This window comes from Labeo rohita, chromosome 16 (genome assembly GCF_022985175.1).
Source record: "Labeo rohita strain BAU-BD-2019 chromosome 16, IGBB_LRoh.1.0, whole genome shotgun sequence".
In the NCBI taxonomy this organism is placed as follows: Eukaryota; Metazoa; Chordata; class Actinopteri; order Cypriniformes; family Cyprinidae; genus Labeo; species Labeo rohita.
In genome coordinates this window covers 27,566,569-27,589,718 of record NC_066884.1, presented here as the reverse complement: position 1 = coordinate 27,589,718, position 23,150 = coordinate 27,566,569, and the positions used below count along the sequence as shown (strand labels likewise).

The 23,150-nt window shown below is 38.4% G+C and overlaps 1 protein-coding gene across 2 annotated transcripts; it reads right to left on the bottom strand.

Moving 5' to 3' along the window:
* Window positions 1–620: 620 nt before the first annotated feature.
* arhgef5 (Rho guanine nucleotide exchange factor (GEF) 5) lies at window positions 621–22,533 on the bottom strand. Of its 2 annotated transcripts, none has more exons than XM_051130820.1 (15): window positions 21,882–22,533; window positions 17,916–21,025; window positions 15,983–16,031; window positions 14,945–14,985; window positions 13,637–13,980; window positions 12,165–12,325; window positions 10,728–10,880; window positions 10,498–10,627; window positions 10,223–10,297; window positions 10,010–10,099; window positions 9,787–9,935; window positions 9,514–9,657; window positions 8,115–8,185; window positions 7,927–8,031; window positions 621–1,672 (listed from the first exon to the last, which is right to left on the bottom strand). In XM_051130820.1, the coding sequence occupies exons 2-15, from the start codon at window positions 20,863–20,865 to the stop codon at window positions 1,536–1,538; spliced, it is 4,599 nt and encodes a 1,532-aa protein (XP_050986777.1). In that variant the 5' UTR covers window positions 20,866–21,025; window positions 21,882–22,533; the 3' UTR covers window positions 621–1,535. The 2 variants fall into 2 exon arrangements, with proteins under 2 accessions (XP_050986777.1, XP_050986778.1); XM_051130821.1 differs by having other exon boundaries at window positions 18,324–21,025.
* Between the last annotated feature and the right edge of the window lie 617 nt (window positions 22,534–23,150).

The following is a 23,150-nucleotide window of genomic DNA, read 5'->3' as shown; positions in this document are numbered from 1 at the left end:
GGTTGGTTTGTACTAATAATGTAATGTGTAAATGATATGCGGCCCGGAGACTTGCGCTTAGATAGTGCGGCCCACTGGAAAAAAAAGGTTGAGAACCACTGCAGATGAACACTAAATTCTTAAAATTTTTAGGTAATGAACCATTGTTAGTTCATGATACCAATACATTAACTAATGTTAACAAACTGAACCTAATTGTGAAGGGTTACTGAATTTGCATTATCTTGTACTTTTTAATGTAATTTTCCTGTCTGCTACTATTAATTACGGGTCAGGGCTCAAGTAGATTTCAGTTTCACCTCAGGAACCAATTATTTGTGGATATTTCAAGTACCGTTTAGAAGATCACAAAACCATTTTCCCCTGTTGTGTATTTCCATATATCCGTATTTTTGTCATACTGAAGGAAAAATTTATGAAATGTCTGAATGCAATGATTCTTCGTATTGTAAACCACACTAAAGCATTTGATTTCCTACTGAATCCTGTGCCACTTTACTCTTTCATTCTTCTTTAAGTTCTTGCTACCTAATGCCCTTCCTGTAATTCTTTAAAGTGCACTTGATAAGACTAAAAATTCCATTTGCTATACCATGAAATGTTCTTTTAGAAAACTGAATATCTGTTTATTTTGAAGGCATATTACAGTTATATGCTACTCAGTGTGAACAGTAAGCAAAGATGGAATTATCCCATGAAAACATAACACTCTTAGCTTTTATGTTAAAAACCTATATTATGTACATTGTAGACAACCTTGGGTAATGTACACTTTTTGGTCTTAAAAAGTAGCCATCCATAATTCATGATCCTAAATAAAATTTGCACTTTGATAAATGTCCACCGTTTTTTACAATTACTAGTAATTTGTCCTTTTGCACTGTCTTTGTGTCCTTGAGCACAACAAAAACTCTTCAAACATTATTCCCACCAAGCTGCAGTCCGACAGCATTTATTTTCCACACTGAAGGGGATCTGATGTTTATAGAAAACAGAACAAGTAGTTTTGTTGCAGGTGTGCGGTTCAGCGTAACACAATGATGTAGATCCTGCTTATATCTTACATCCAGCTGTCATAGTTCCTCAGTGAGAGACGGCTTGCCCATAATGATGACAACAAACTCTAGTCCAAACTTCTGCCCACGAGTGATTCCCCAGTTCCAAATTATTAGACAGTCTTATAGAAACACTATGGAAGCTGCATAGATACTCAGTTGGAGCAAGTACTGCATATGGCTGCATTTGCACCATTTCCAAGGTCCAAGGTCCAAGGTCCATCTAAGGAATTCAGTTTCCGTAATTCAGACCCTTTAGCAGGGTGTGGAGTAGTACCCTGACATGGGTGAGGCCCTAAAACCCACATCACCCTTATCAGCTTGAGTGTATACCCAAAATAAATAGAAACTTCCCATGAAGTTGAGACATAAATCCTTAAAGTTGTTGAAGTTCTTTTTGCATAAGACTTTAAAGTAATACTAAAAAATTGCAGTTGAAAAGTCCACCTGAGAAGCTTGAAGGCTGTACATTGCATTACATTACATTGCAGCTGTAGCAATTTTCATGGTGTCCAGCAGGTTGCGCTTTCTTGCTTTGTCACTGACTATTGTCTCCAGATGAGACTCGGGGGCCCAACCACATTGCCTGTCTGACAGACGAGTTCCTTCCACCCAGCCTGAATAAAAAAAAAAATTTAGAATGGGAGTTTGTCAAAACATCCATTAGCAATTCTTGTATTCTGCTTGTAGCATAACATTAGAATCTACTAGGAACTTGCTGAACTGTTCCTGAGAACAGACATATAGAATATGCTTCGTTTTTCAGCATTTATCAGCATTCAACAGTGTGGAAAAATATGCCTGTTTACATAAACTGTGGCAACTAGGAGTGAAATGCCCTTAGTCAAGAAAGAATTCTTATCAATTGTAAAAATCTCAGTGTGCATTCTTAAGAACACTGGTTCAAATAAGGAATACAGAGTCTTTCCAGGTGCAGCTGGAACAGCCATCCCAAATATTGCTCTTAACCTTGAAAGAGTCACATGAATTTCACATCTGATGACAGAAGAACCCTCTAGGGCAAGTGACAAAGTGTTTTGGTTTATAGCCAAATCCAACTGCTTCTGACCTTTACCATACATTCAACAATGGTTAGTGTCCAATACTGCCACCTTCCAGCAGAGTTTAGTTCCTGTCTTATTCAAACACTCAAGAACTAGCTAATCAAGGTCTTCAGGATCACAAGAACCGTATAGGCAGGTGTGTTAAAGCTAGTCTCTGCATGAAGGTGGCCCTCCACAATCAGAACTGTACACCCTTGTTCTACAGCAGGGTTCATCAAATCTGGCCACTTTCCTGCAGAGTTTAGTTCAGGGGTGCCCAAACTCGGTCGTGGAGGGCTGGTGTCCTGCAAAGTCTAGCTTCAACTTGCCTCAGCTCACATACTGGTGAGTTTGTAGTATGCCTGTTAAGAGCTTAATAAGCTGGTTTGGGTGTGTTTAATTGGGATTGGAACTAAACTCTTTAGGACACCGGCCATCAAGGACCGAGTTCAGGCACCCCTGTTTTAGCTGAACCCCTGATCAAACTCACTTAACTGTGATTTCTAGAGATCCTGAAGACCTTGATGAGCTTGCTCAGGTGTGTTTTATTAGGGTTGGAGCTAAACTCTGCAGGGCACTGGCCCTCCAGAGCAAGATTTGAGGAACCCTGTTCTACAGTAACCTAGATCAGTGGTTCTCAACTCAAGACCTCACTACTCTGCACATTTTGTATGTTTCCGGATCTGACTGACTCCATTCAGTTCATGGATCTTTCTCCTAATGAGCTAATGATCTGAATCAGGTGCATTAAATGAGGGAGACATACAAAATGTGCAGAGCAGTTGGCCCCGAGGACTAGAGTTGAGAACCACTGACCTAGATCAGGGTTCCCAACCCTTGACCTAGAGAACCCCCAATACTAATTATTTGGAAGTCTCCCTAATCCAACATACCTTATTCAGCTCATTAGTGCATTAGTAGACATCACAAGACCTGAAATGTGTCAGACAAGGAGATACCTAAAATATGTACTTTTGGGGTTACTCCAGGACTAAGGTAGATGAACACTGATTTAGGGTATGATCACACAACAATTATACTAAAAATGGAAACGTTTTTCCTTTGGATTTTTGGATTCTTTTGAATTTGTAATATGCAGTCAACATTATCAAAACAATACATGTGCACATGGGTCCACTAACGTGCTATATTACGCATTCCAGGCCAGTAGTTTGTGATGTCAATTTACAACAGGGGTCATCAACTCTGGAACTCATAATCCACTTTCCTGCAGAGTTTAGCTCCAAACCGGATTAAACACACCTACCTGCAACTTCATGGTAATCATGAAGACTTGATCAGCTTGTTCAGGTGTGTTTGATTAAGATTGAAGCTAAACTCTGCAGAAAGTATCCTGCAGAGTTAACTCCAACCGTAATCAAACACACCTGTGCAAGTTCATCAATGTCTTCAGGATCCCTAGAACAGTGGTTTACAAACCTGTCCTGGAATACCCCCAGCCCTGCACATTTTGTATGTCTCCATCTATCACACCTGATTCAACTTGTCAGCTCATTAGTGTATACTGCAAGACTTGAAGTGGGTGTGTCAGATATAGGGAGATATACAAAATGTGCATTGCTGGGGGTACTTCATGGACAGGTTTGAAAACTACTGCCCTAGAACATGGGTCTTTAACCCTGCTCCTGGAGTTTTGCTCCAACCCTCATCAAACACACCTGAACCAGCCAATCAAGATTTTCAGGATCACCTAAAATCACAGGCCAGGTGTGCTGAAGCTGGTTGGAACTAACTTTGCAGGACAGTGGGTCCCCAGGAGCAGGGTTGAAGACCTGTGCCTTAGAAAATCACAGGTAAGGCTGGCTGCACACGTGACCAGTGGTTCCCAACCACGTTTCTGGAGGCCTCTGAACACTGCACATTTTGCATCTCTCCTTTGTCTGACACACCCATATCAGGTCTTAGAGTCCCTACTAATGAGCTAATGATCGGAATCAGGTGTGTTTGATTGAGGTGACAGAGAAAACATGCAGTGTTGGGGGCCTCCAGGAATTTGTTTGGGAACCACTGCACTAGATTTATCATCTTAACCGATTTTAAAACCATGGGAGACCACAGACATGAAGACAGTGTCTAACGATTCTTAGCCTTATAATCCTTTGAACGCGCACACTAGACTCGCGAGATCAAACGTGACTGGAAAAGAAAAAATTGGAAGACAATCAACGTTGTCAGCTGGCTCTCCTGGTGCACGTTCTGTTCCACAGTTATAAACAGAGTATATAAAAAAAAAAAAGAATATGGGTGATGTATTCTGTTTTCTTGGCCTATTTTGCTAAGTTTCAGCTATAGAAGCATGCAACATCCGGTAAGTGACGCTTGCTCGCTTTCATTTGCTATCCCAGGTATCACGTCAGAGGCACCCAGATCAAGAATCATAAATATCAAACATGCTTAAGTGGGTTTGATCAGGGTTTGAACTAAACTTTGCAGGAAAGTGGCCCTTCAGGACCAGATTTGAGGAACCCTGACTTAAAGCTTAACTGTGCAATAATCTGCTGTAGAAAAAAAATTTAATTGGTGGAGCAGGGAAACACAGACAAAGCTAATCAACAGAATTAGGTAATTTGTCTCTTAAACATAGGAACAGTATAACACTGACACAAAATCACCAGCTCCTGTGTGGTGGACTGGGACATTTCCTGATACGCCACTCGTTCACTACCTCTTTTAGAAGAACTTATCTACACGGCCTCAACTCTTCTCACCATTACTCATCTTCAATCATCTGTTTTTGCCAGTCAGGTAAGGTAAAAAGCAGTGAACCTTTGCCAATGTTGTGGGAACTAATGGAATCCTCTCAAGCGATCAGAAATCATTCTCTAGAATGCAATCTTGAGATCTTTTGTAGATGTTCTAAGTATAACTAAGTCAAAAACGTTGCTCTTATTTTGTGGACTGCAGGAGTACCCGTTGGTCTGACATGACACACTGGAGTTTGTCATGATTTACAGTACATGCAACACAGAACTCGCTTGAAAAAGTTGTAGGAGGTTCCTGAATCATAGACTACCAATAGCAATTCCGGGACTATTACAGACCTGAACTAGAGGTGGTAAGAAGATCTAAAGAAGAAAAACCTTTTTATTACACTGCAGAATACCAGTACAACACTGTCTTGATCTACCTGCACAAGTTCTCCAAGAACTCAATTCATTGTATGTTGTATTAACAATGGAGATGAGTCTCTTAAGCTAGGCGTTAACAGAACAAACTTGTTGGTTATATTTCTATTCTATCACACATCCCTAAGATCTCTAAGTGAATGTGGGCTTGGTGCAGTCATGCAAGTTCCTAAACTAGTCAAACAATAAATGTACTATACAAAAACACCAGCTATACTTTATAAGGTGACAACTTTATTATATTGGCCAGGGCAATGTTTAGCTCAAACTCTGATCAAACACAACTGAACCAGCTAATTAAGATTTTTGGGAGCACTTGATAATTACAGACAGGTGTGCTGGATCAGAGTTGGTTCTGAACTCTGCAGGTAGGCAGATCCCCAGGAACAGGATTCAGCACCCTTGGGCAAGGGTGACTCCTACAACGTGAACAAACCTTGGCTTTCCTGGAAGCAGTGGCAGAGTTCTTAGCGATGTTCTTAAAATTTCCTGAGAATTTACTCATCCTTATGTAATCCAGGATGTTCACGTCTTTCTTTCTTCAGTTGAAAAGAAATGAAGGTTTTTGAGGAAAACATTCCCAGGACATTTCTTCATATAGTGGACTTAAATGGGGATCAACAGGTTGTAGGTCCAAACTGCAGTTTCAATGCAGCTTCAAAGGGCTCTACATGATCTCAGCCGAGGAATATGAAAAATATTCTAAAAAAAGATATAATTCAGAAAAATACATACATTTTAGGGGTGTAACGGTACACAGTCACGGTTCGGTACGTACCTCGGTTCGAAGGCCATGGTTCGATAAGATTTCAGTACAACAGAAAAAAAACAAACAAACAAAAAAAAATCTACGATGCTAGGTTTGTTTTCATTTATTTTAGACAGTAGTACAAATTAAATTTTTCTCCACCTACATGTGAAAATAATTATTTTATTTATTTAAGATAATTTTTTAAAATTTTAGTTTAATATATAAATATTATATCAAATTAATGTCATATATGAGCTATAAAATCTGCAGTACATATATACATACAAGGAATAAATACTTGAAATATATTTAATTTAATTAACTGATAGACAAGGGGAAAAAATGTGCGACATGTAACGTAGCATATATTTGCTGAGTTTCAGTTCCGTTTTGTGACAGAAAGGAAACTCAAATGGCAGAAAGTGACATCCTATTTGTTTTTTGTTTAAGTTGATTTTGCTGGTATGAGGAAAGTTGAAGTAATCACGCCGGCGCACACAAACACAAAACATATCAGTTCCAGGCTTCTAGCATTGCTAACTTGACGTAGTTAGTACTTTATCAAAATAAAACACAATGAACCAAACATCAGCGCACCCGCCTCACTGTCACCGTTAGAACGCGTCTACAATACGTCTATAAGTTACATAATAAATAATAGTTTAGCATTTGGATGCATCGCAAATATGGAAATATTAAAGAATATTTGGATTTGTGCCGAATGAGAGAGGTAGGATACAAGAGCACAAAGCTTCATTTCGCAGACTGTTGAGTGCGGAAGCCTTTAAAGTATCGTTATACTGCTGTGTCAGTGAGAGACGCGGTCAGAATCAGCACATGGTCACTGTCTGGTGGGCTTTGGCATTTCGCTGTTCTTCTGCCGGCGGTTATCAAACAGAGTTGCATTAATGCGGGCGCCCCCTTCTGGATCGAGTGTGAATTGCCTGTATTTGTTGTAAGGCGTCATGCACCGAACCGAGATGCCCGTACCGTGACGGTTCGGTATGAATACATGTATCTTTATATCCCTAATACATTTATATACTTTTTAACCACAAATGCACATCTTGCACTAGCTCTGCGTCCATGACTTATGTAGTTATGTTGGAAAGGTCACGTGTGACGTAGGCAGAAGTTCTGACCCAGTGTTTACAAAACAAATGTCCAAAGAAAGTCAAACACCCTTTACAAGAAAAGGTAAAATAATTACATTAAACGATTTTGAAGTTGGAGGAGAAAATGAGATGGCGATTTTCACCCTACCCTACCTTTCTGAAGCAGAGTACACAGAAGAAGAACTAACCGCGTGTGACCTTTCCAACATGATTATGTTATGTGTCGAGGACACGCATCGAAGAGCTGGTGCAAGATGAGCATTTGTGATTAAAAAGTATATTATTATTATGTTTTTTTTTTTTTTTTTTTTTGAAAATGACCAATCGTTTCGCTAGATAAGACCCTTTTTCCTTGGCTGGGATTGTGTAGAGGCCTTTGAAGCCAAATTGAAACTGCAATCTGCACCTTCAACCCGATCATCATTGAAGTTCACTATATGAAGAAAAATCCTGGAATCTTTTCTTCAAAACCTTAATTTCTTTTCGACTGAAGAAAGAAAGACATTAACGTCTTGGATGACATGAAAGTTAATTTACAGGAAATGTTAATTCAGGAGTGAACTAATCCTTTGAAGATCTGAGCTTGTAACCAAAAGGTTGCAGGATTCTTGAACTATTACCATTTAGGTTGTTCTCAAAGGACTTGTCCTATACTGTACAGTAAGTAGTTCAGTATTGACATTGTGCATGTGGTAGTTTTCCGTGGCAGAAACCAAACTGAAATGGCCATTACAGCGTTAAAAATAAACTCTAGAAATAAATTGTATTCATGACCGGGTATCTTTCCTTGTGTTCATGTGATTAGTTTTAACTCACCATCACTACTCTGCTGGTGAACTAATAGGACATCAGCTTTCTCTAAACTTAGCTCATCTGGTTGCTGGGCAACATATGCTCTGATGCACTGCATTTGCGAAACGTCTGCAAATGGAAAAAGAGGAAATTTTAAATGATTAGCATTGGAATATTAGTTATTATTAGTTATTAATAGGAAGTGCACATACCCTGAACTGCACCGAAGTCAATCTCAGGATAAGGACGTGACAGTGCTGATATCCAGCGCAATTTATTGCCTCTGAAAGATAATGGAAAATGAGAGATGGGTACAAATTAACTCAACACAACATTCTGCACAACCAGACTGCAAAACACAAGACTGCCTGATTAAACTGAATTTATGCTGTCCGATATGCCTTTCCAAGTGACAACGTTTGCAAATGGCAGGTGTGTCTAAACTCGGTCCTTGAGGGCCACTGTCCTGCAGAGTTTAGCTCCAACCTCAAACAAACACGTTAAGCATCATTAGCTAACTATGGTCGTTAGTTCCGCTGAACTCTGATGGAACGACGGAACTTGGAACCATAATTGCAACACACCCCTAATCAAGGTCTTACTAGGCATCTAGGAACTTCCAAGCAGGTGTGTTGAGGCAAGTTGGAGCTAAACTCAGGACAGTGGACCTTCAGGACCGAGTTTGGACACCCCTGGCAAATGGTGAAGCACTACAGCAGAGTTGTCCAATCCTGCTTCTGGAGGGCCAATTTTCTGCCTAGCTCCAACACATCTGTCTGGAATTATCTATTGGCATTCTATCGGCATTTCGTACAGATGGATCCGGCGTTTTGGGAGCCTGAAACTGCAATATTTTAAAACCAGGTCCCAGAGTTGATAAATCTGAAAACGACACCCTTGCATTTTTGTGTGTACAGCCAATCTGTATATTTTGTGAAACGATGATGTCATCATCCCACGTCTCGACCCTACTTAGACACCACTGCGCCATGTAACAGCAACAACAACAACAACAAACAATGGCAGACTACATGTTTACGGAAGACGAGGAAAAAAAGATTAGATAATTTTGACTTTCTTCCCAAAACATTTAAATTTTATTCTTGAAACATTTAAACTTTATTCCCGTAATTTCGACATTTATCTCAACATTTCAGCTTTATTTTTGAAACATTATGACTTTATTCTCATAATTTCGACTTTATTCTTGAAACATTTTGACTTTATTCTCATAATTTCGACTTTATTCTTGAAACATTTTGACTTTATTCTCGTAATTTTGACTTCCTTCTCTATACATTTCAATTTTATTCTTGAAACATTTTGACTTTATTCTCATAATTTCAAATTTATTCACAAAATATTATGATTTCAATCTCGTAATTTTAGATTTTTTTATTTTTAACAAGGCAATAAATGCCGTCATACTCAAGCTAGTTCATGTGTTTAATTAAGGCTAGAGCTGTAAGGTGGCCCGTTTGAGCAAGACTGGACACCCCTGCTCTACAGGTGTGTGGACTTCACAGGCATGCACACATGGCATCCAATGCATGTTTAAAAGATAGCAAGAGCTTTTGACTCATTAATAAACATACACACTGACATACTTACTGGGTATCTGTCCGCAAGAGCAGAGCTTTTTGTGGCATGTGCAGACGGAACAGGTTTTTTTGTAAAGAATGCAGTTTGAACCTGCAGTTCTCAACCCGCAGCTCTGACACAGGTGCATGGTCGATAACTGTAAACCTACCCCCTCTGCAAACAGGAAGTTAAGCTTTAGTTGCACCATAAAATATAAGGGATCATTTACATGAAAATAAACAAGAATTGTTTATCAAAGAATAACAATGACAATTGAAATTATGTAAAAAAAGCCAAACATACTCTTTCCGCAAAGAGACCAGGAGATAGTCATTGAAAAGGTGCAAATAAACATTTCTCTCTTCTTCCCGGTCTTTCAGAGAAAAGTCTATCAGTTCAGTCACAGATCCCTCTCGTACCAGTCTGCGTGATTGACTGATCAATGGAAGAGTCTAAGAGACACAAAATAAGTCATTATTTTATATACACTGTACAAATTAGGTTCCCAAACATGTGTCATGCTCACCCTGCACTCAAAGTCAACTTTGGCATTGAGGGTGACAAGTGACTCGATGTTCTTCATTTGAGAGATACTTTCATTACTGTCCTGGATCATCTGTTCAGAAGCAAAGAAACATGGGACAGTAGTGAGAGAGAAAACTGATAAGAAATTCCAATGCAGATACTGTCTGTGGGTGACATAACAACATTGTTCCAAGTACATAAAGAAAAGACTCACCTTCTCAAGTAGTTTCATGGCCTTAATGGCTTGTGCTTCATCCTTGGTTTTTGGAGCGGTTCTCTTTACAATATTCTACCGACGAAGACGAAAAAAGAGAGCATTTAAAATGACAAGCATTTAAAACAAGAGATGGATGACATATAATATCATGTTAATATACAATTGGCCAAGAAGGCAGGGCACAAATTTTAGAGATCAAAAGGAAACAGCTCCTAGCAAAGTTAAAGAATGTGTCATTAAAAAATGTGAGAGGCAAAATAAAACGACAGTACCTGCACAAGCAGTTTGAGGCGAGTGATTCTTTGAAAAGGCAGAATGAGGAAAGACCGTAGAGGCAGTCGTTGACAAACCGGGTTACGCTCTAACTTTTCCACAACTCTACGGAATTCCTGACTCTCATCCCTATGGGAGATGGTGGAATGAAACAAAGATATCATATGGACAAAATATAAAATAGTAAAAGCACATTTTCCACTTAAGATCAGTGCAAACAAATACTCACATTAATCTTTGATAAGTCTTGTCCTGATATGATTGGTTGGTAAGGTATGGCACATACACATTTCGGAAACGTGGACAGAGTTTGATAATGATGTCACAGACAGTAAAACGCATTATGTTCTCTTCTACTGCTTCTTCCAGCTGAGACAAAAAGCTAAATGAAAAGAAGCATATATTATTGATGTAATTCATATTTCAAAGCAGACATTTTAGAACTGACTCAGAGTTAAACTGAAACATGATTGGCTAGAGTTGAAGATTTCATACATATTTATGGAGTCTTAAAGGGATAGTTCAGCCAAAAATGAAAATTTGATGTTTATCTGCTTACCCCAGGGCATCCAAGATGTAGGTGACTTTGTTTCTTCAGTAGAACACAAACAAAGATTTTTAATTCAAACCGCTGCAGTCTGTCAGTCATATAATGGCAGTCAATGGGATCCACAGCTTTGAGAGTCAAAAAAAACAAACATACACAGACAGTACTCTTGTATTTGCCAGAGCATGTTGACACGTCACACACAGGCTGTTGTGAACATGCTCAGAGCAGTTGGAAACTGCGTTGGATCAAAGGTAAAAAATGATATAAATACTGTTCAATTTCTTGGACAGACTGATTGTTTTGTGTCTTAACACCTCAATGTATCATCACAATCCGCAGGGTTTAATTTGGTTTTGTCTGTGTATGTTTTTTTTTTTTGACTCTCAAAGCTGTGGATCCCATTAACTGCCATTATATGACTGACAGACTACAACGGTTTGAGTTATAAATCTTTGTTTGTGTTCTACAGAAGAAACAAAGTCACCTACATCTTGGATGCCCTGGGGGTAAACAGATAAACATCAAATTTTCATTTTTGGGTGAACTACACCGTTAATTACTCACCCTCATGTCATTCCAAGCCCGTAAGACCGTTGTTCATCTTAGAAACACAAATTAAGATATTTTTGATGGAATCCGAGAGCTTTCTGACCCTGCTTAGACAGCAATGCAACTACTACATTCAAGGCTCCGAAAAGTAGTAAGGACATTGTTAAAATAGTCCCTGTGACATCAGTTATTTTTGTTTTCTTTGTGCACAAAAAGTATTCTCTTAGCTTCATAAAAGCTAAAAATTCATAAAACTTCTTATGGTTGAACCACCGATATCACATGGACTACTTTATCGATGTCTTTACTACCTTTCTGGGTCTTGAACATGTCAGTTGCATTGCTGTCTACAGAGGGTCAGAAAGTTTGCGTATTTTATCAAAAATATCTTAATTTTTGTTACAAAGATGGATGAAGGTCTAACGGGTTTGGAACAACATGAGGGTGAGTAATTACTGACAAAATTGTATGTCTTATGTTGTCAGCAGCACACGTAGTAGATTTTATAGAACTAAAATGTATTTTTTTTCTTCAGTAATTCTGTTTGTTTAATGATATGATTCCAACCTGTGACTGACGGCTCTAACATCATTTAGCCTGGAGAACAGCCAGTTTTTGTCTTGTGAAGACAGGATGACGTTGAGTTGTTTCGACATGACAAAGTTCTCTACTACGATGTCCAAACTGCGGCAGTATGAGGCCTCAGAGGTCACAACCTCAAACCTCACCTGAAAAAGGCAGAGACTCTTCATCATGCTGTTCTTACTGATAAAAACAAATATCTTTGGAAGCACAACATCTGTTTGCAAGATAATTTGTAACTATTAAGACTACAATGTACCATGGTCTGTTTCTCTCCCAGAGTTAAAATAAAAAAAAGGTAATTGTGACATTATGTACCAAAATTGTGACTTTTTCACATTTACAATCTAAATTGCAATTTTATATTTCGAAATTAGACATTAAATCTTGCAGTGGAGACTGTTACTTGAAATTGAGACACTGTATTTCTCTCAATTGTGATCCTGGACCACAAAACCAGTCAAACCAGTCACCAATTTTTCGAAATCATACACTGAATAAATTACACTTTTACATTGATGTATGGTTTGTTAGGATAGGACAGTATTTGGCCAAGATACAACTATTTGAGAGTCTAAGTGTGCAAAAATCAAAATACTGAGAAAATCGACTTTAAAGTTGTCCAAATGAAGTTCTTAGTAATGCATATTACTAATCAAAAATTAAGTTTTGATGCGTTTATGGTAGGAAATTTACAAAATATCTTCATGGAACATGATCTTTACTTAATTATCTTCGGCATAAAAGAAAAAATTATAATTTTGTCCCATACAGTGTACTGCTGGCTATTGCTATAAACATATTACTGGTTTTGTGGTCCAAGGTCACAATTGTGGTTTTATATCTCACACTGTTATATCTCTGACTTTTTTTTTTAAATCTCAAAATGTGACTTTAAATCTCACATTTATGAATTTGTTTCTCTTAATTGTGACTTTACAGTGACTTTATAGCAAATATATTTAAATATGGCTGTGGGTTTTATGTGTTGCAATGTGACTTTACAACCTACTGTTAAACTTTCTTACACAATTACCATAATATGTACTTTAAATACAGCCATAATGCAATAATAAATAATATGTACTGTAAATACAGTGGAGACTTAAGACAAACTTAAAAATATATACATTTCATTTCATTTGATAACAAAATATCAGTCAAAGTGGATTCAACATACTATTCTGTGCAGTGTTAGACCTTTTCTAACTTCACTTTTCACATTTTTACAATTACTTCCAGCCACCAAGATCCTTTTTGGTAGATGTATGATATGTTAGTTCCCCTCAAGTTCATTGTTTTGTCATTGTGAAATGTTTTGTTGAAAAATGAGCTTGAGCTGTTTTCCTTTAACATAAATGACACTTGGTTGACGTTATTATCAAGTTCAAGTACATTTTTAAGTTTATGACTTTGGACGCTGTCAGTATGCAGTGTTTAGTAGGGGATAATTATACCTCCTGTAGACGTCTCTCATCCTCAGTAAGTTCCTCCAACTCTGAGCTGCTCCTCACTCCAGGGAGATCCTGCCACAGTGTGGGTGAGACAGCAGAGATGGACACGCGAGGGGACGAAGGCCTGTTTATGGATTGCTGAGGCACATTTAGACTTTTAAAGGAGTTGGTTTGGGACAGAGTGTGAGGGTGTAAGAGGACTTGAGGGAGAGGTGGGAGAGGTCTGCGTGATAGCTTAGGGGAATGATTTGGAGAGGAAGATGAACCTATTAATAGAGAATCAGAATGAGACAGCAGGATCTCTCTGTTCTGGACCACCTCATTGTACTCCTGATACAACTGAGAGTCTGCAAGAGAAAGAGAAAGAGAGATTACTGATATGATCACAAGAGATTTTACACTGGATACAAGGAACCAAAATTGCTTATCCCACAAAACTAAACAAATGTCCTTGAAATCAAACAATGCCATTAATTAATATTAACAGGAACTACATAAGCAAACAATAATATGCACAAAACACCTTGTGGTTGACAGAAACCAACCATGTTTTCTTTCACTGCAAGAGATCCCGTATTTAATGTAGGTCATATTTTCAATTACCTTCAATGTTTGTTCTCGGTTTTTAAGAAAAAGTGCATAGCATGCAACTTGTCTATGCTGGTGTCTGCCTAATTTGGCTAGACTGTACCAACAAAACAGCTGAATTTGTTTAGAAACCAACAAATAGTTATGTACCCTGACTATTTATGTCATCTGTGCATGACTTGTTTAACTGCATTTAGATTTAGCATTGTTTTTCTTACTGTTGTCCACGACCCTCATCAGAGCACAAAGTAAAATGTGCTAAATGCAAATAACCATATCTTATACATTTGTATAAATGGATTTGTAAAGTTAGGTACAGCAAAAACAGATGTGATAAGCTAAGATTAGAAAAATCAGAACGACAAAGAAAGCAAACAAGTACAGCAGGTCAGTGAATCCACAGGGCAAAAAAAGAAAGACACGCACAAACATCCACGAAAGCGGTTTTAATACTAAGTGAGCATTTGCAGCTGTTTATCTGCAGTTCCAAGTGATGTGCAAGCACAAACCTGTTCTTTGCCTGGAGGACTAGCAAAGTAGCATAGTCAGGAATGACAAAACTTTCCCTGTTCACATCTGAACTGTAACCACCCATGTATTAAGAACCATGTATTTCATATATTTTATGTTTTAATGCATTTTGAAGAGATATTTATTTGTAGTCTGTTATAGCCATGTAAAGATCAGCCATGTGGTACAGATGAACACATTTCAGTGACTTACTAAAGAATTTAGAATTCCTCTTTTTTGTCCTTCCAAGTTTCCTAAAAGTAAAAGAGAGAAAGAACAAATGAAAGCTGTGATATAATAGTCATATGTAAGACCGCATATAAAGTTCTAAACATTACCAAGCCAAACCGAAAAGAAAAGGTTGCCGTTGTCATGCTATCATTTCAGTTTTTTGTTCTTTGAGATATTATACCCCCTTATAAGAATTACAAACCCAAAATTTAACCACAAACATTCCATCTAAAAATGTATAAATCCAGATATTAGCACATTTTAAATGGGAATGATAGAGCATAAATTAAGTTGTCTAATATGTCAGTCACTTTAAACTTGTACTGACACTTGTGGCTGCAACATCAAATGAACACAGTAGTTTTAAGTTACACACACCATTGTAGAAATGCACTATTCATAGTCAGCCACAGTTAATTAATTCTTCCAAAAATATCACCTGTTCTATGTAAAATAAGAACAGCTTTTAAGCAGCTTGATACATCCGGAGTCATCATCTTATGTGAGTGTACATGATTTTAAACTTTTATCAAAAATACAGTTAATTCCTTTACATGGAAAACATTTTTAATGAAGAGACAAAATGTGACCCTGGACCACAAAACCTTCAAAAGGGTACTTTTTAAAAAAAATTGAGATGTATACATCATCTGAAAGCTGAATAAATAAGCTTTCCATTGATGTATGGTTTGTTATGATAGGAATCTGAGGATGCAAAAAAAAAAAAAAAAAAAATCAAAAATTGCCTTTAATGTTGTCTAAATTAAGTTCTTAGCAAAGCATATCAAAGCTAATCAACAATTAAGTTTTGATATATTTACGGTAGGAAATTTACTAAATATCTTCATGGAACATGATCTTTGCTTAATATCCAAATGATTTTTTCCATAAATTGACCCATACATTGTATTAAGTTGGCTATTGCTATAAATATACCCATGCTACTTACGACTGGTTTTGTGGTCCAAGGTCACAAATGTGGTAGTGTTTTATACATGCTGTAAAGTCTGGTTCTCCTACCTTAGATCCATTTCACTCCAGGTAAAAGATAATCCATCCTCTTCACCATCTATACAAACCAAAACACAGAAATCAGCACATATCACAATGTGTTTTTTTAGCACCTTAAGCTTCCCTTAACCAAGATAAGATCAGAATTTAAGCAACCTAAATCTAGTAACACATAATTTCAAGCAAAACAGATGGGGGTGACTCTACATAGCCGTACACAAGCTGTACACATGGGAACCGCCTCAAGTTTTCCAGAGAATAAGTGAAAAGATAGAGTAAACTGTAAGACCTCTGGGTATGGAACTCCGTAGCTCTAAAGAAAATGTGGCAATAAATAAAAATAACCCTAATGCAATGAAAAACATGAAGTGGAAAAAAAACAGGAAAATGTACTGGGGGAGGCCTTGTTATGAGAGAATAAGAATGGTTTAGTTTTGTGAAACAAAGGAAATCTGGTAGCTCAAAATTGTGTCGCTTCCAAGAAATGCTGCTGTTTAAGGAGTCTTCAGCGGTCGTGACTCCAGCCCCCACAAGAATCCTCAGGAGCCCTCTGGAGCTTCCAAGCTATTAAAATGAGACTACTAAAAAAAAAGCTGGGGGAATACATTATTAGTTACTCTTGCGGTATGAGAACCTAAAGTCTACAGTTTGTGTGGTTTCAGATTTCATTAAAGTGCTGAGAATGGGCCTTTTTAAAAAATAACTTTTTGATTGAAATATTTACTTACTGTAGTAAGGTAAATAAACTGATTAAAGAATTTTAGGACTGTTTAGAATATCATTTATATCTTTCTGTTGGCATTAAATCCATCAAGCTGTGTCAGAACCAGTCAATATTAAAGAAAATGGCCGCTCACTGATGCTCCAGAAGGAAACATGATGTATTAAGAGCCGGGGGTGAAAACTTTTGATCAGAGGAAGATGTGTACATTTTTCTTATTTTGCCTAAATATCATATTTTTTTTATTTAGTACTGCCCTTAAGAAGCTACAGAAGATACTTACATGTTTCCCAGAAGACTACATAAGTTAAATTTACCCTGATCTTCTAATTCTAAGAAAAATGGATCACAAAATCATACAGTCATTGTTGGAAAGGGTTCAAATTCAAAAAAAGACTTAAAAAAAAAATTGTGGGATCTGAAGGATTTGCTGAAGAACAGTGGGTAGTTTAACTGTTGAGGATAAACAAGGCACTCATGAACAACTATCACTAAACAAACAACAACAACACAGTATCAAGAATCAAGCATATGTAAACTTTTGAACAGGGTCATTTTTATAAATTCAACTATTATTTTCTCTTATGGACTAAATGTAAACATCCTTTATGTGAAATACCTTATTCAGGGCAATGCTAAATAAACAGTAACATGCATTTTGTATGATCCCTCTTCTTTTGGTAAAATAATTAACATTTTACAGATTCTGCAAGGTGTTTGTAAACTTATGACCTCAACTGTAGGTTATAAAGCCTTGCCATTGGCCTGAAGGTCCTTGGTGTGGTATAGAAAGTTGTTATGAAGTAGAATGAGCAATTGCATATTAATAAACATTATAATGACAAATATTTTTAATGTTATTCCATGGCTGAGATTATAAATAATGATCTCACAATCCCAAGGCTGTCAGTGATTAGTTTTAACTGCTTATTACTGTTCAAATGTTAGGAACACTCAATTATGTGACAGGAAAATAAACATTTTAACGCCCATATTGACACTTTTTTTTTTAGGGAAAGATGACTCATGGAATTCTGTGTTACATTTTTGTGTAAGCACGTTTCGTTTTTCTACATGACATTACACCACTGGTACATTAAATTTGATAGAATAGGTTCAATAGACATCTCAAAACTGATTTAGTTCATATGTGTGGAACTTAGGGAGCAAGAGGGTCACTGAATGTCCGATTCAGCCTTTTTATGTTAATCTTCCTCTCACCTGATTTGGTGAATATTCTCGTCCTGCGGTCCCTTGCCACTCCCTCTTCTTCTTCCTCATCCTCTTCCTCTTCTTTGGATTTCTCCGCTGTCTTTCGGAACCCTCGCCTCCTCGTGCGAGCCTCATTCCCCAAATCTCTAAAACTACTGGAGCTTAGAACGACTTCCGCTATATCGTCTTTCTTATTAGATACTACCTCTACCTTCCTGTCTGCCTCTCCTTTTGAGGAAACTAAGTGCTGGTTAGAACTAGGATCCAGCCAGTCACGGTTCTCATTCAACTCTCTCTCCATCCCTCCCTGTTGTTCTTCTCCTCCCTCTATTATTTCTTCCTCTTTTCTTGACTTGTCCATTTCTCTCTCACCCTCTGTTTGTGTGTTGGTTTGCGTGTCTATGTGTGTCACACTACCTCTTGTATTTTCTGTGTCCACCGACCTCGAACCCAGGATCTCTCTCACCACGTTCTTGGCCCATCTAAGGTGAGGAGCAGTAGAGCATCGCTTTCGTTCCTCAGATGCGCTCCATGTGTCATTGGAACCAAAATGCTCCACCGTGTCTCCGGTAGGTTCTTGTTCTCCTCTTTGTGTTGTCTCTTCACTATGAGTCTCTGTAGCCCCATGACCATTATTAGAATGTTCTGGTAGGGTGTCTTGTTCTGATCGCTCACTGGGAGGAATCATTTGGCCTTCTAGTGATGTTACACCCTCTGTTACCTGGTCATTATTTTCTGCTCCCTTCTGTTTGTCCACATTAGGAGAAAGATTGAGGTCATCCATGGCTCTTTCAATATCCTGTTCATAGCATTCAACCTTTTCAAATGCTTCACTGACATTTACAGTGCTCATTTCACCTTGGTTGTCTACGTTATGACCTGAATTCCGAATAGCTGCCTCTTCAGAAGTAGGATGTACATTTGAATTCTCGTTGGTTTGTGATGGAAAGGTCTGACCTATCACACAAAAGACTGTTAGGGGTTCTTTCGGAGCCATACAATCTGCTCCCTCATTTACTCTTTGGTTTTCCAATTCTTCATTTGCCCCATTCTCTCTGTCCTGAGTAGCTCCTGAGTGTCCAGAGACAGCTTCAGGAACTCCACCTTCCCAGAATTCTTTGCAGTCTTCAAAGTCCTCTTCCTCTGCATCATCCCCTCCACTGGAGACGGTTACAAACCCATCATCCGCTGACGTCATTCTGTTTTTCTCTGTTTCCATTTCTCCCTCACTTCCTTCCTCATTTTCCAAGTAGTCGTAGCTATTGTTGCTTCTCTGTTCATCTCTGTCATTCTCTTCCATGTTATCGGCCACATTCTCTCTTTCCATCTGCCTCTCCGGTTCCATTGCTTCTTCATCATAAGCCATGTCCTCTTCTCCTATCCTCTTCTCCTCCCTTTCTACATCCACATCCCTCACGAACTCCCCGGCCCTTTCAAGTTCTCTATACTTGTCCTCAAGACTTTTGCTCTTTCTTGCTTTCCTTCTCTCAAGTTCTTCTTCTTTTCCAGTCATGATTTCTTGGTACCTTTGGATGTACCTCTCTCGTGCTCTCTCCCTCTCGGTGTGCTCCTCGTTTTCCTTTCTCTCACTCCGAGGTTCCAGCCACATTTTCCTAATCCTGTTCATGGGTTTCTTTGTAACTTCTTCCACAGCAGCAACACTTTCACTCTTTTCTTCTTCCCTCTGTGTACTTCCTACTTCCTGCTCTACTCTCTCTTTATCAATCTCAGATGTGTTTTCGCTGTCCACAAGGTTCTCTCTCATTGCCCTTCTTTGTTCATTCTCGAAATCACTTCCTGAAATCATCTCTCCACTACTTTGTCCACTCTTCTCCGTTTTACTTCTCCCTGTGTCTCTGTTCTCTTTCCTCCGCCTCTCCCTCTCTTCAATCTCTCTTTCAGAATACCGATCCCTTTCTCTTATCCTTTCTCCATCTCTATACCTTCCTCTTTCAGCTGTGTACAAGTAAGCATCTCTGTCCGTTCTTCTCTCTTTGGATTCTCTTATTCTATCTCTTGATTTATCTGTTTCTCTAAGTCGTTCCAAATTGTCCCTTTTTGAATCACGATAACCTGTCTCCCGGTAATCTCTTTCTCTAGGCATTGCTGTGTCACGCCATCTTTCGGGTTCTCGCTCCCTACGTCTGTCTCTCTCTCTAACTCTGTCTATCCTTCGGTCTGCATCGCTGTCTCCTTCACTCTTGTACAGTTTGTGTCTAAGTCTAGAATCTTCTTCTCTCATCCTTTCCTTACCCCTGTCTCCATCACTGTCTCCTTCGCTTTTTGTATCTCTTTTCCTAGATCTCTCTCCCTCTCTCGGTCTCTCAGTCCTCCTTTCCCTATCTGTGAAACTCTCTGTCTCTCTTTCCATATGTTGAGGATAATATCTGCCGTCTCTGTCTCTTTGTCGATATCTGTCTCTGTCTGTCTCTCTTTCCTTCATGCCTGAAAGGTCACTGCCCCCTGGATAACTTCCTCTCATTCCTGAGTCAAACACCTTCTCTCGTTCCCTCTGTCTATCTGGCTCCTCCCTTGGGGGCCTTCTCATTTCATTTCTCCTTAACTCCTCCCTGTATCTTGTAATTTCTCTTTCACTCTGCATGTCCAAGTCTCTGTATCTCCTCCTTTCCTTTTCTCTTTCATTTTCATACAGTATGTCCTTCGGTCTTCCCATGTGACGCTCTCTTTCATAGTCTGGAAGTGGTATCCTTCTGTCTCTCACTCTGGGTGGTTTTGACATCCTTGGAAAAGTGTCCCCTTTTCTCCTCTCATCGTCTTGGCCTCCATATTCACCCTGCTCTGACATTGATGAGCTTCCATTTGCACGTCGATCTCCATTTCTCCGCCTCTCTCTTTCTCTCCTGTCCATCTCTCCATCTCTTTTTCTGGTTGCAGGAAATCTCTCCCTAATCCCATCGCACGAGTCTGGCTCCATTTCTTTTTCTTTTGTTTTGTCCATTTTTGGTGTTTCCAAGTCTCTTCTCCACCCAGGTCACCTTTGCCAATTAGCTTAAGGACTTGATTGACAACCTGTCTAGTGCACCTTAAGAGGACTGTATCTGCACAGTGTCTTGGATAGCCCAATTAATATACCTGGTTTCCATGGCAAAATAGAGACCCTATAAAGGAAGCCAAAATTCCAAGTCAATAAATCAATCAAGCATATAAAACTTATATTCCAAAAAGGAATGGAGTCAAACATATTCAAAGAAATCTTTAAAACTTTGGAGTATCTTGTTGAAACATGTGTCTTAGCAGCTTAAACAGTTGCAATTAACATTGGTTTTATTTAAAAAAAAAAAAAAAAAACTGTGTCAAGTCCAGTGACTAAATGAAATCAATTTGGCAGAGGATTATCTGAAGTGACTTGGATGGATTCAAAGTATACATTTTATCAGATTTTTATTCCCAGACAACTGAAGCCATGACCTTGGTGTTTCTTGCACTATACTCCACCTGATAAGTTATAGCAACGCAACTGTTCTTGTCAAACAAGTCACTTCAAATCAGTCTAACATCCTGTTAATATGCATAACACATGCTGCCATTTATATCTTATATTTATACGGTCTGTGCAGCCTGTTTGTCAGTTCAGCAAATTAAAACTTAAGTAATTTACAAAGAATGCAGTTCAACCAACCACTGCCCTATGTTATTTTTGTATCTTGTTCAGAGGCATTTCAAGTAATACATGCCTAGGAAGAGCCGAAGCACCATTAAGAGGGGTTGAAGGAACAAGTCTTCAACATAGCTGACTCATATCAAGATGTAGTGAATCATATGACACAATAAATTAACATTAACAAATTCATTAGAAAACGACTGCGATGAATAGCATAAACAGAGAAATATTCTCAGCCATGACAATGCAATATTTGCCCGTGAACATGTTTGTTGATAAGAACTGTTTGGTTTACTAAAGTTACAACAAAATGGAAAGAACGAAAAGTTTTGAAAATAATGCAGAGGACTCACCTGAGAAGTGTCTTGGAGGACGCTTCTCTGTCTCTCTCCAAGTTTTTCTTTGCTTTCTTGACAAAGTGAAGCTAGCAAGAATTGCACAACTCACAGACATTCCACATATCAGTGTTTGCCCATTGAGAGAACCAAAGTTGAGTGAGATAAATGCTGTACTAAGAACACTGATTTAATTATCTGGCCTGTCTCTGTCCTGCTTAATGTGTTCATGTAAGTAAAAATAGTTTTCAACAAAGTAAAAAAGATTCTCACAGTGTTCCTCTCTCTCTCTCTCTCTCTGTTTCACTCTCTCTCGTCCCCTCCTCCCGCCCTTCTCAAATTCCCAAACAAGTTTGAACAGATTGACACTTATCTTCCTCCCCTCCGTTTGTTTCTGTTTTCCTTATACTTTCCCCCTCCAGCACTGTCTTAAAGTGGAGTCCAAAAGTTACCGTCTGTTCAAGCTCACACGCAGCTTTTCTTCACTTCTCATAAACTCAATAGACTCACAGTGATTGCGCTACAGCTTGTTCCAGTAATTCAGCCTTTCACTCACCTCACCCTCACTGGCACTGCATGCTTCTGTCTCACAGAAACAGGAAGTGCTGATTCTGTCCTGTGATTGGTAGGGCTGAAGATGATGGGTGTGACTGTTTTCTCAGGTAAAGACATGAGAAAGAGTCAGAGCAAAGGGGGAGGTGCAAACAAGTACGAGTGTGTCCATACACAGTAATGTCGTCTGTAGCTTACGTAACACAAAAGTTCTAAGAAAAAGCTGTTAAAGACATTGAGAAGCGCAGATGACACATTTGCACATACACTGAAAAACACACTAAGCGATGTACGTTTTTAAACTTTGTAAATCTGCACCTTGTAGACATCTTTGCTCTTTTTGTGCAAAGCCTTTCAAAGTATGTTTAGTTTTGTGTATTTCTGGTGTAAACTTTTAGTTAAAAATTCTTAAATGATGAGCAGTTTCAGATTTGAGATGCAGATTTTGAAATATGAAGCCTTTTTTGTCATCCAAAATGCTTTGATTGATCATTTTTTATTGTGTCTGCTGTTATAAATAGCCAAGTTTCCTGTCCTCATATTAAACCATCTGAACAAACTTAACTCCAGAGTGTGCTGTTATCTGAAGACAAACAAGTATAACATAATAATCTAAACAAAACTGACACAGTCAGTGAAATGTCCTGGACAAAGGTTAGGAGAAATGATCAATCATCCACAAGCATTGTATGACAGGCAAGAAAGGACTTGGGAAGACTGGAATAAACTAATCAG

What these genes read in the sequence shown, in the direction of transcription:
- arhgef5 (XM_051130820.1), bottom strand. Translation starts at nt 20,865, where the DNA reads ATGGACAAAACAAAAGAAAAAGAAATGGAGCCAGACTCGTGCGATGGG. An exon ending in TGGAGTGAAATGGATCTAAG is followed by an intron (nt 14,986 to 15,982) that starts GTAGGAGAACCA and finishes TTTTACTTTTAG; the next exon opens with GAAACTTGGAAGGACAAAAA. An exon ending in TCACCAGCAGAGTAGTGATG is followed by an intron (nt 1,673 to 7,926) that starts GTGAGTTAAAAC and finishes TTTTTTATTCAG; the next exon opens with GCTGGGTGGAAGGAACTCGT.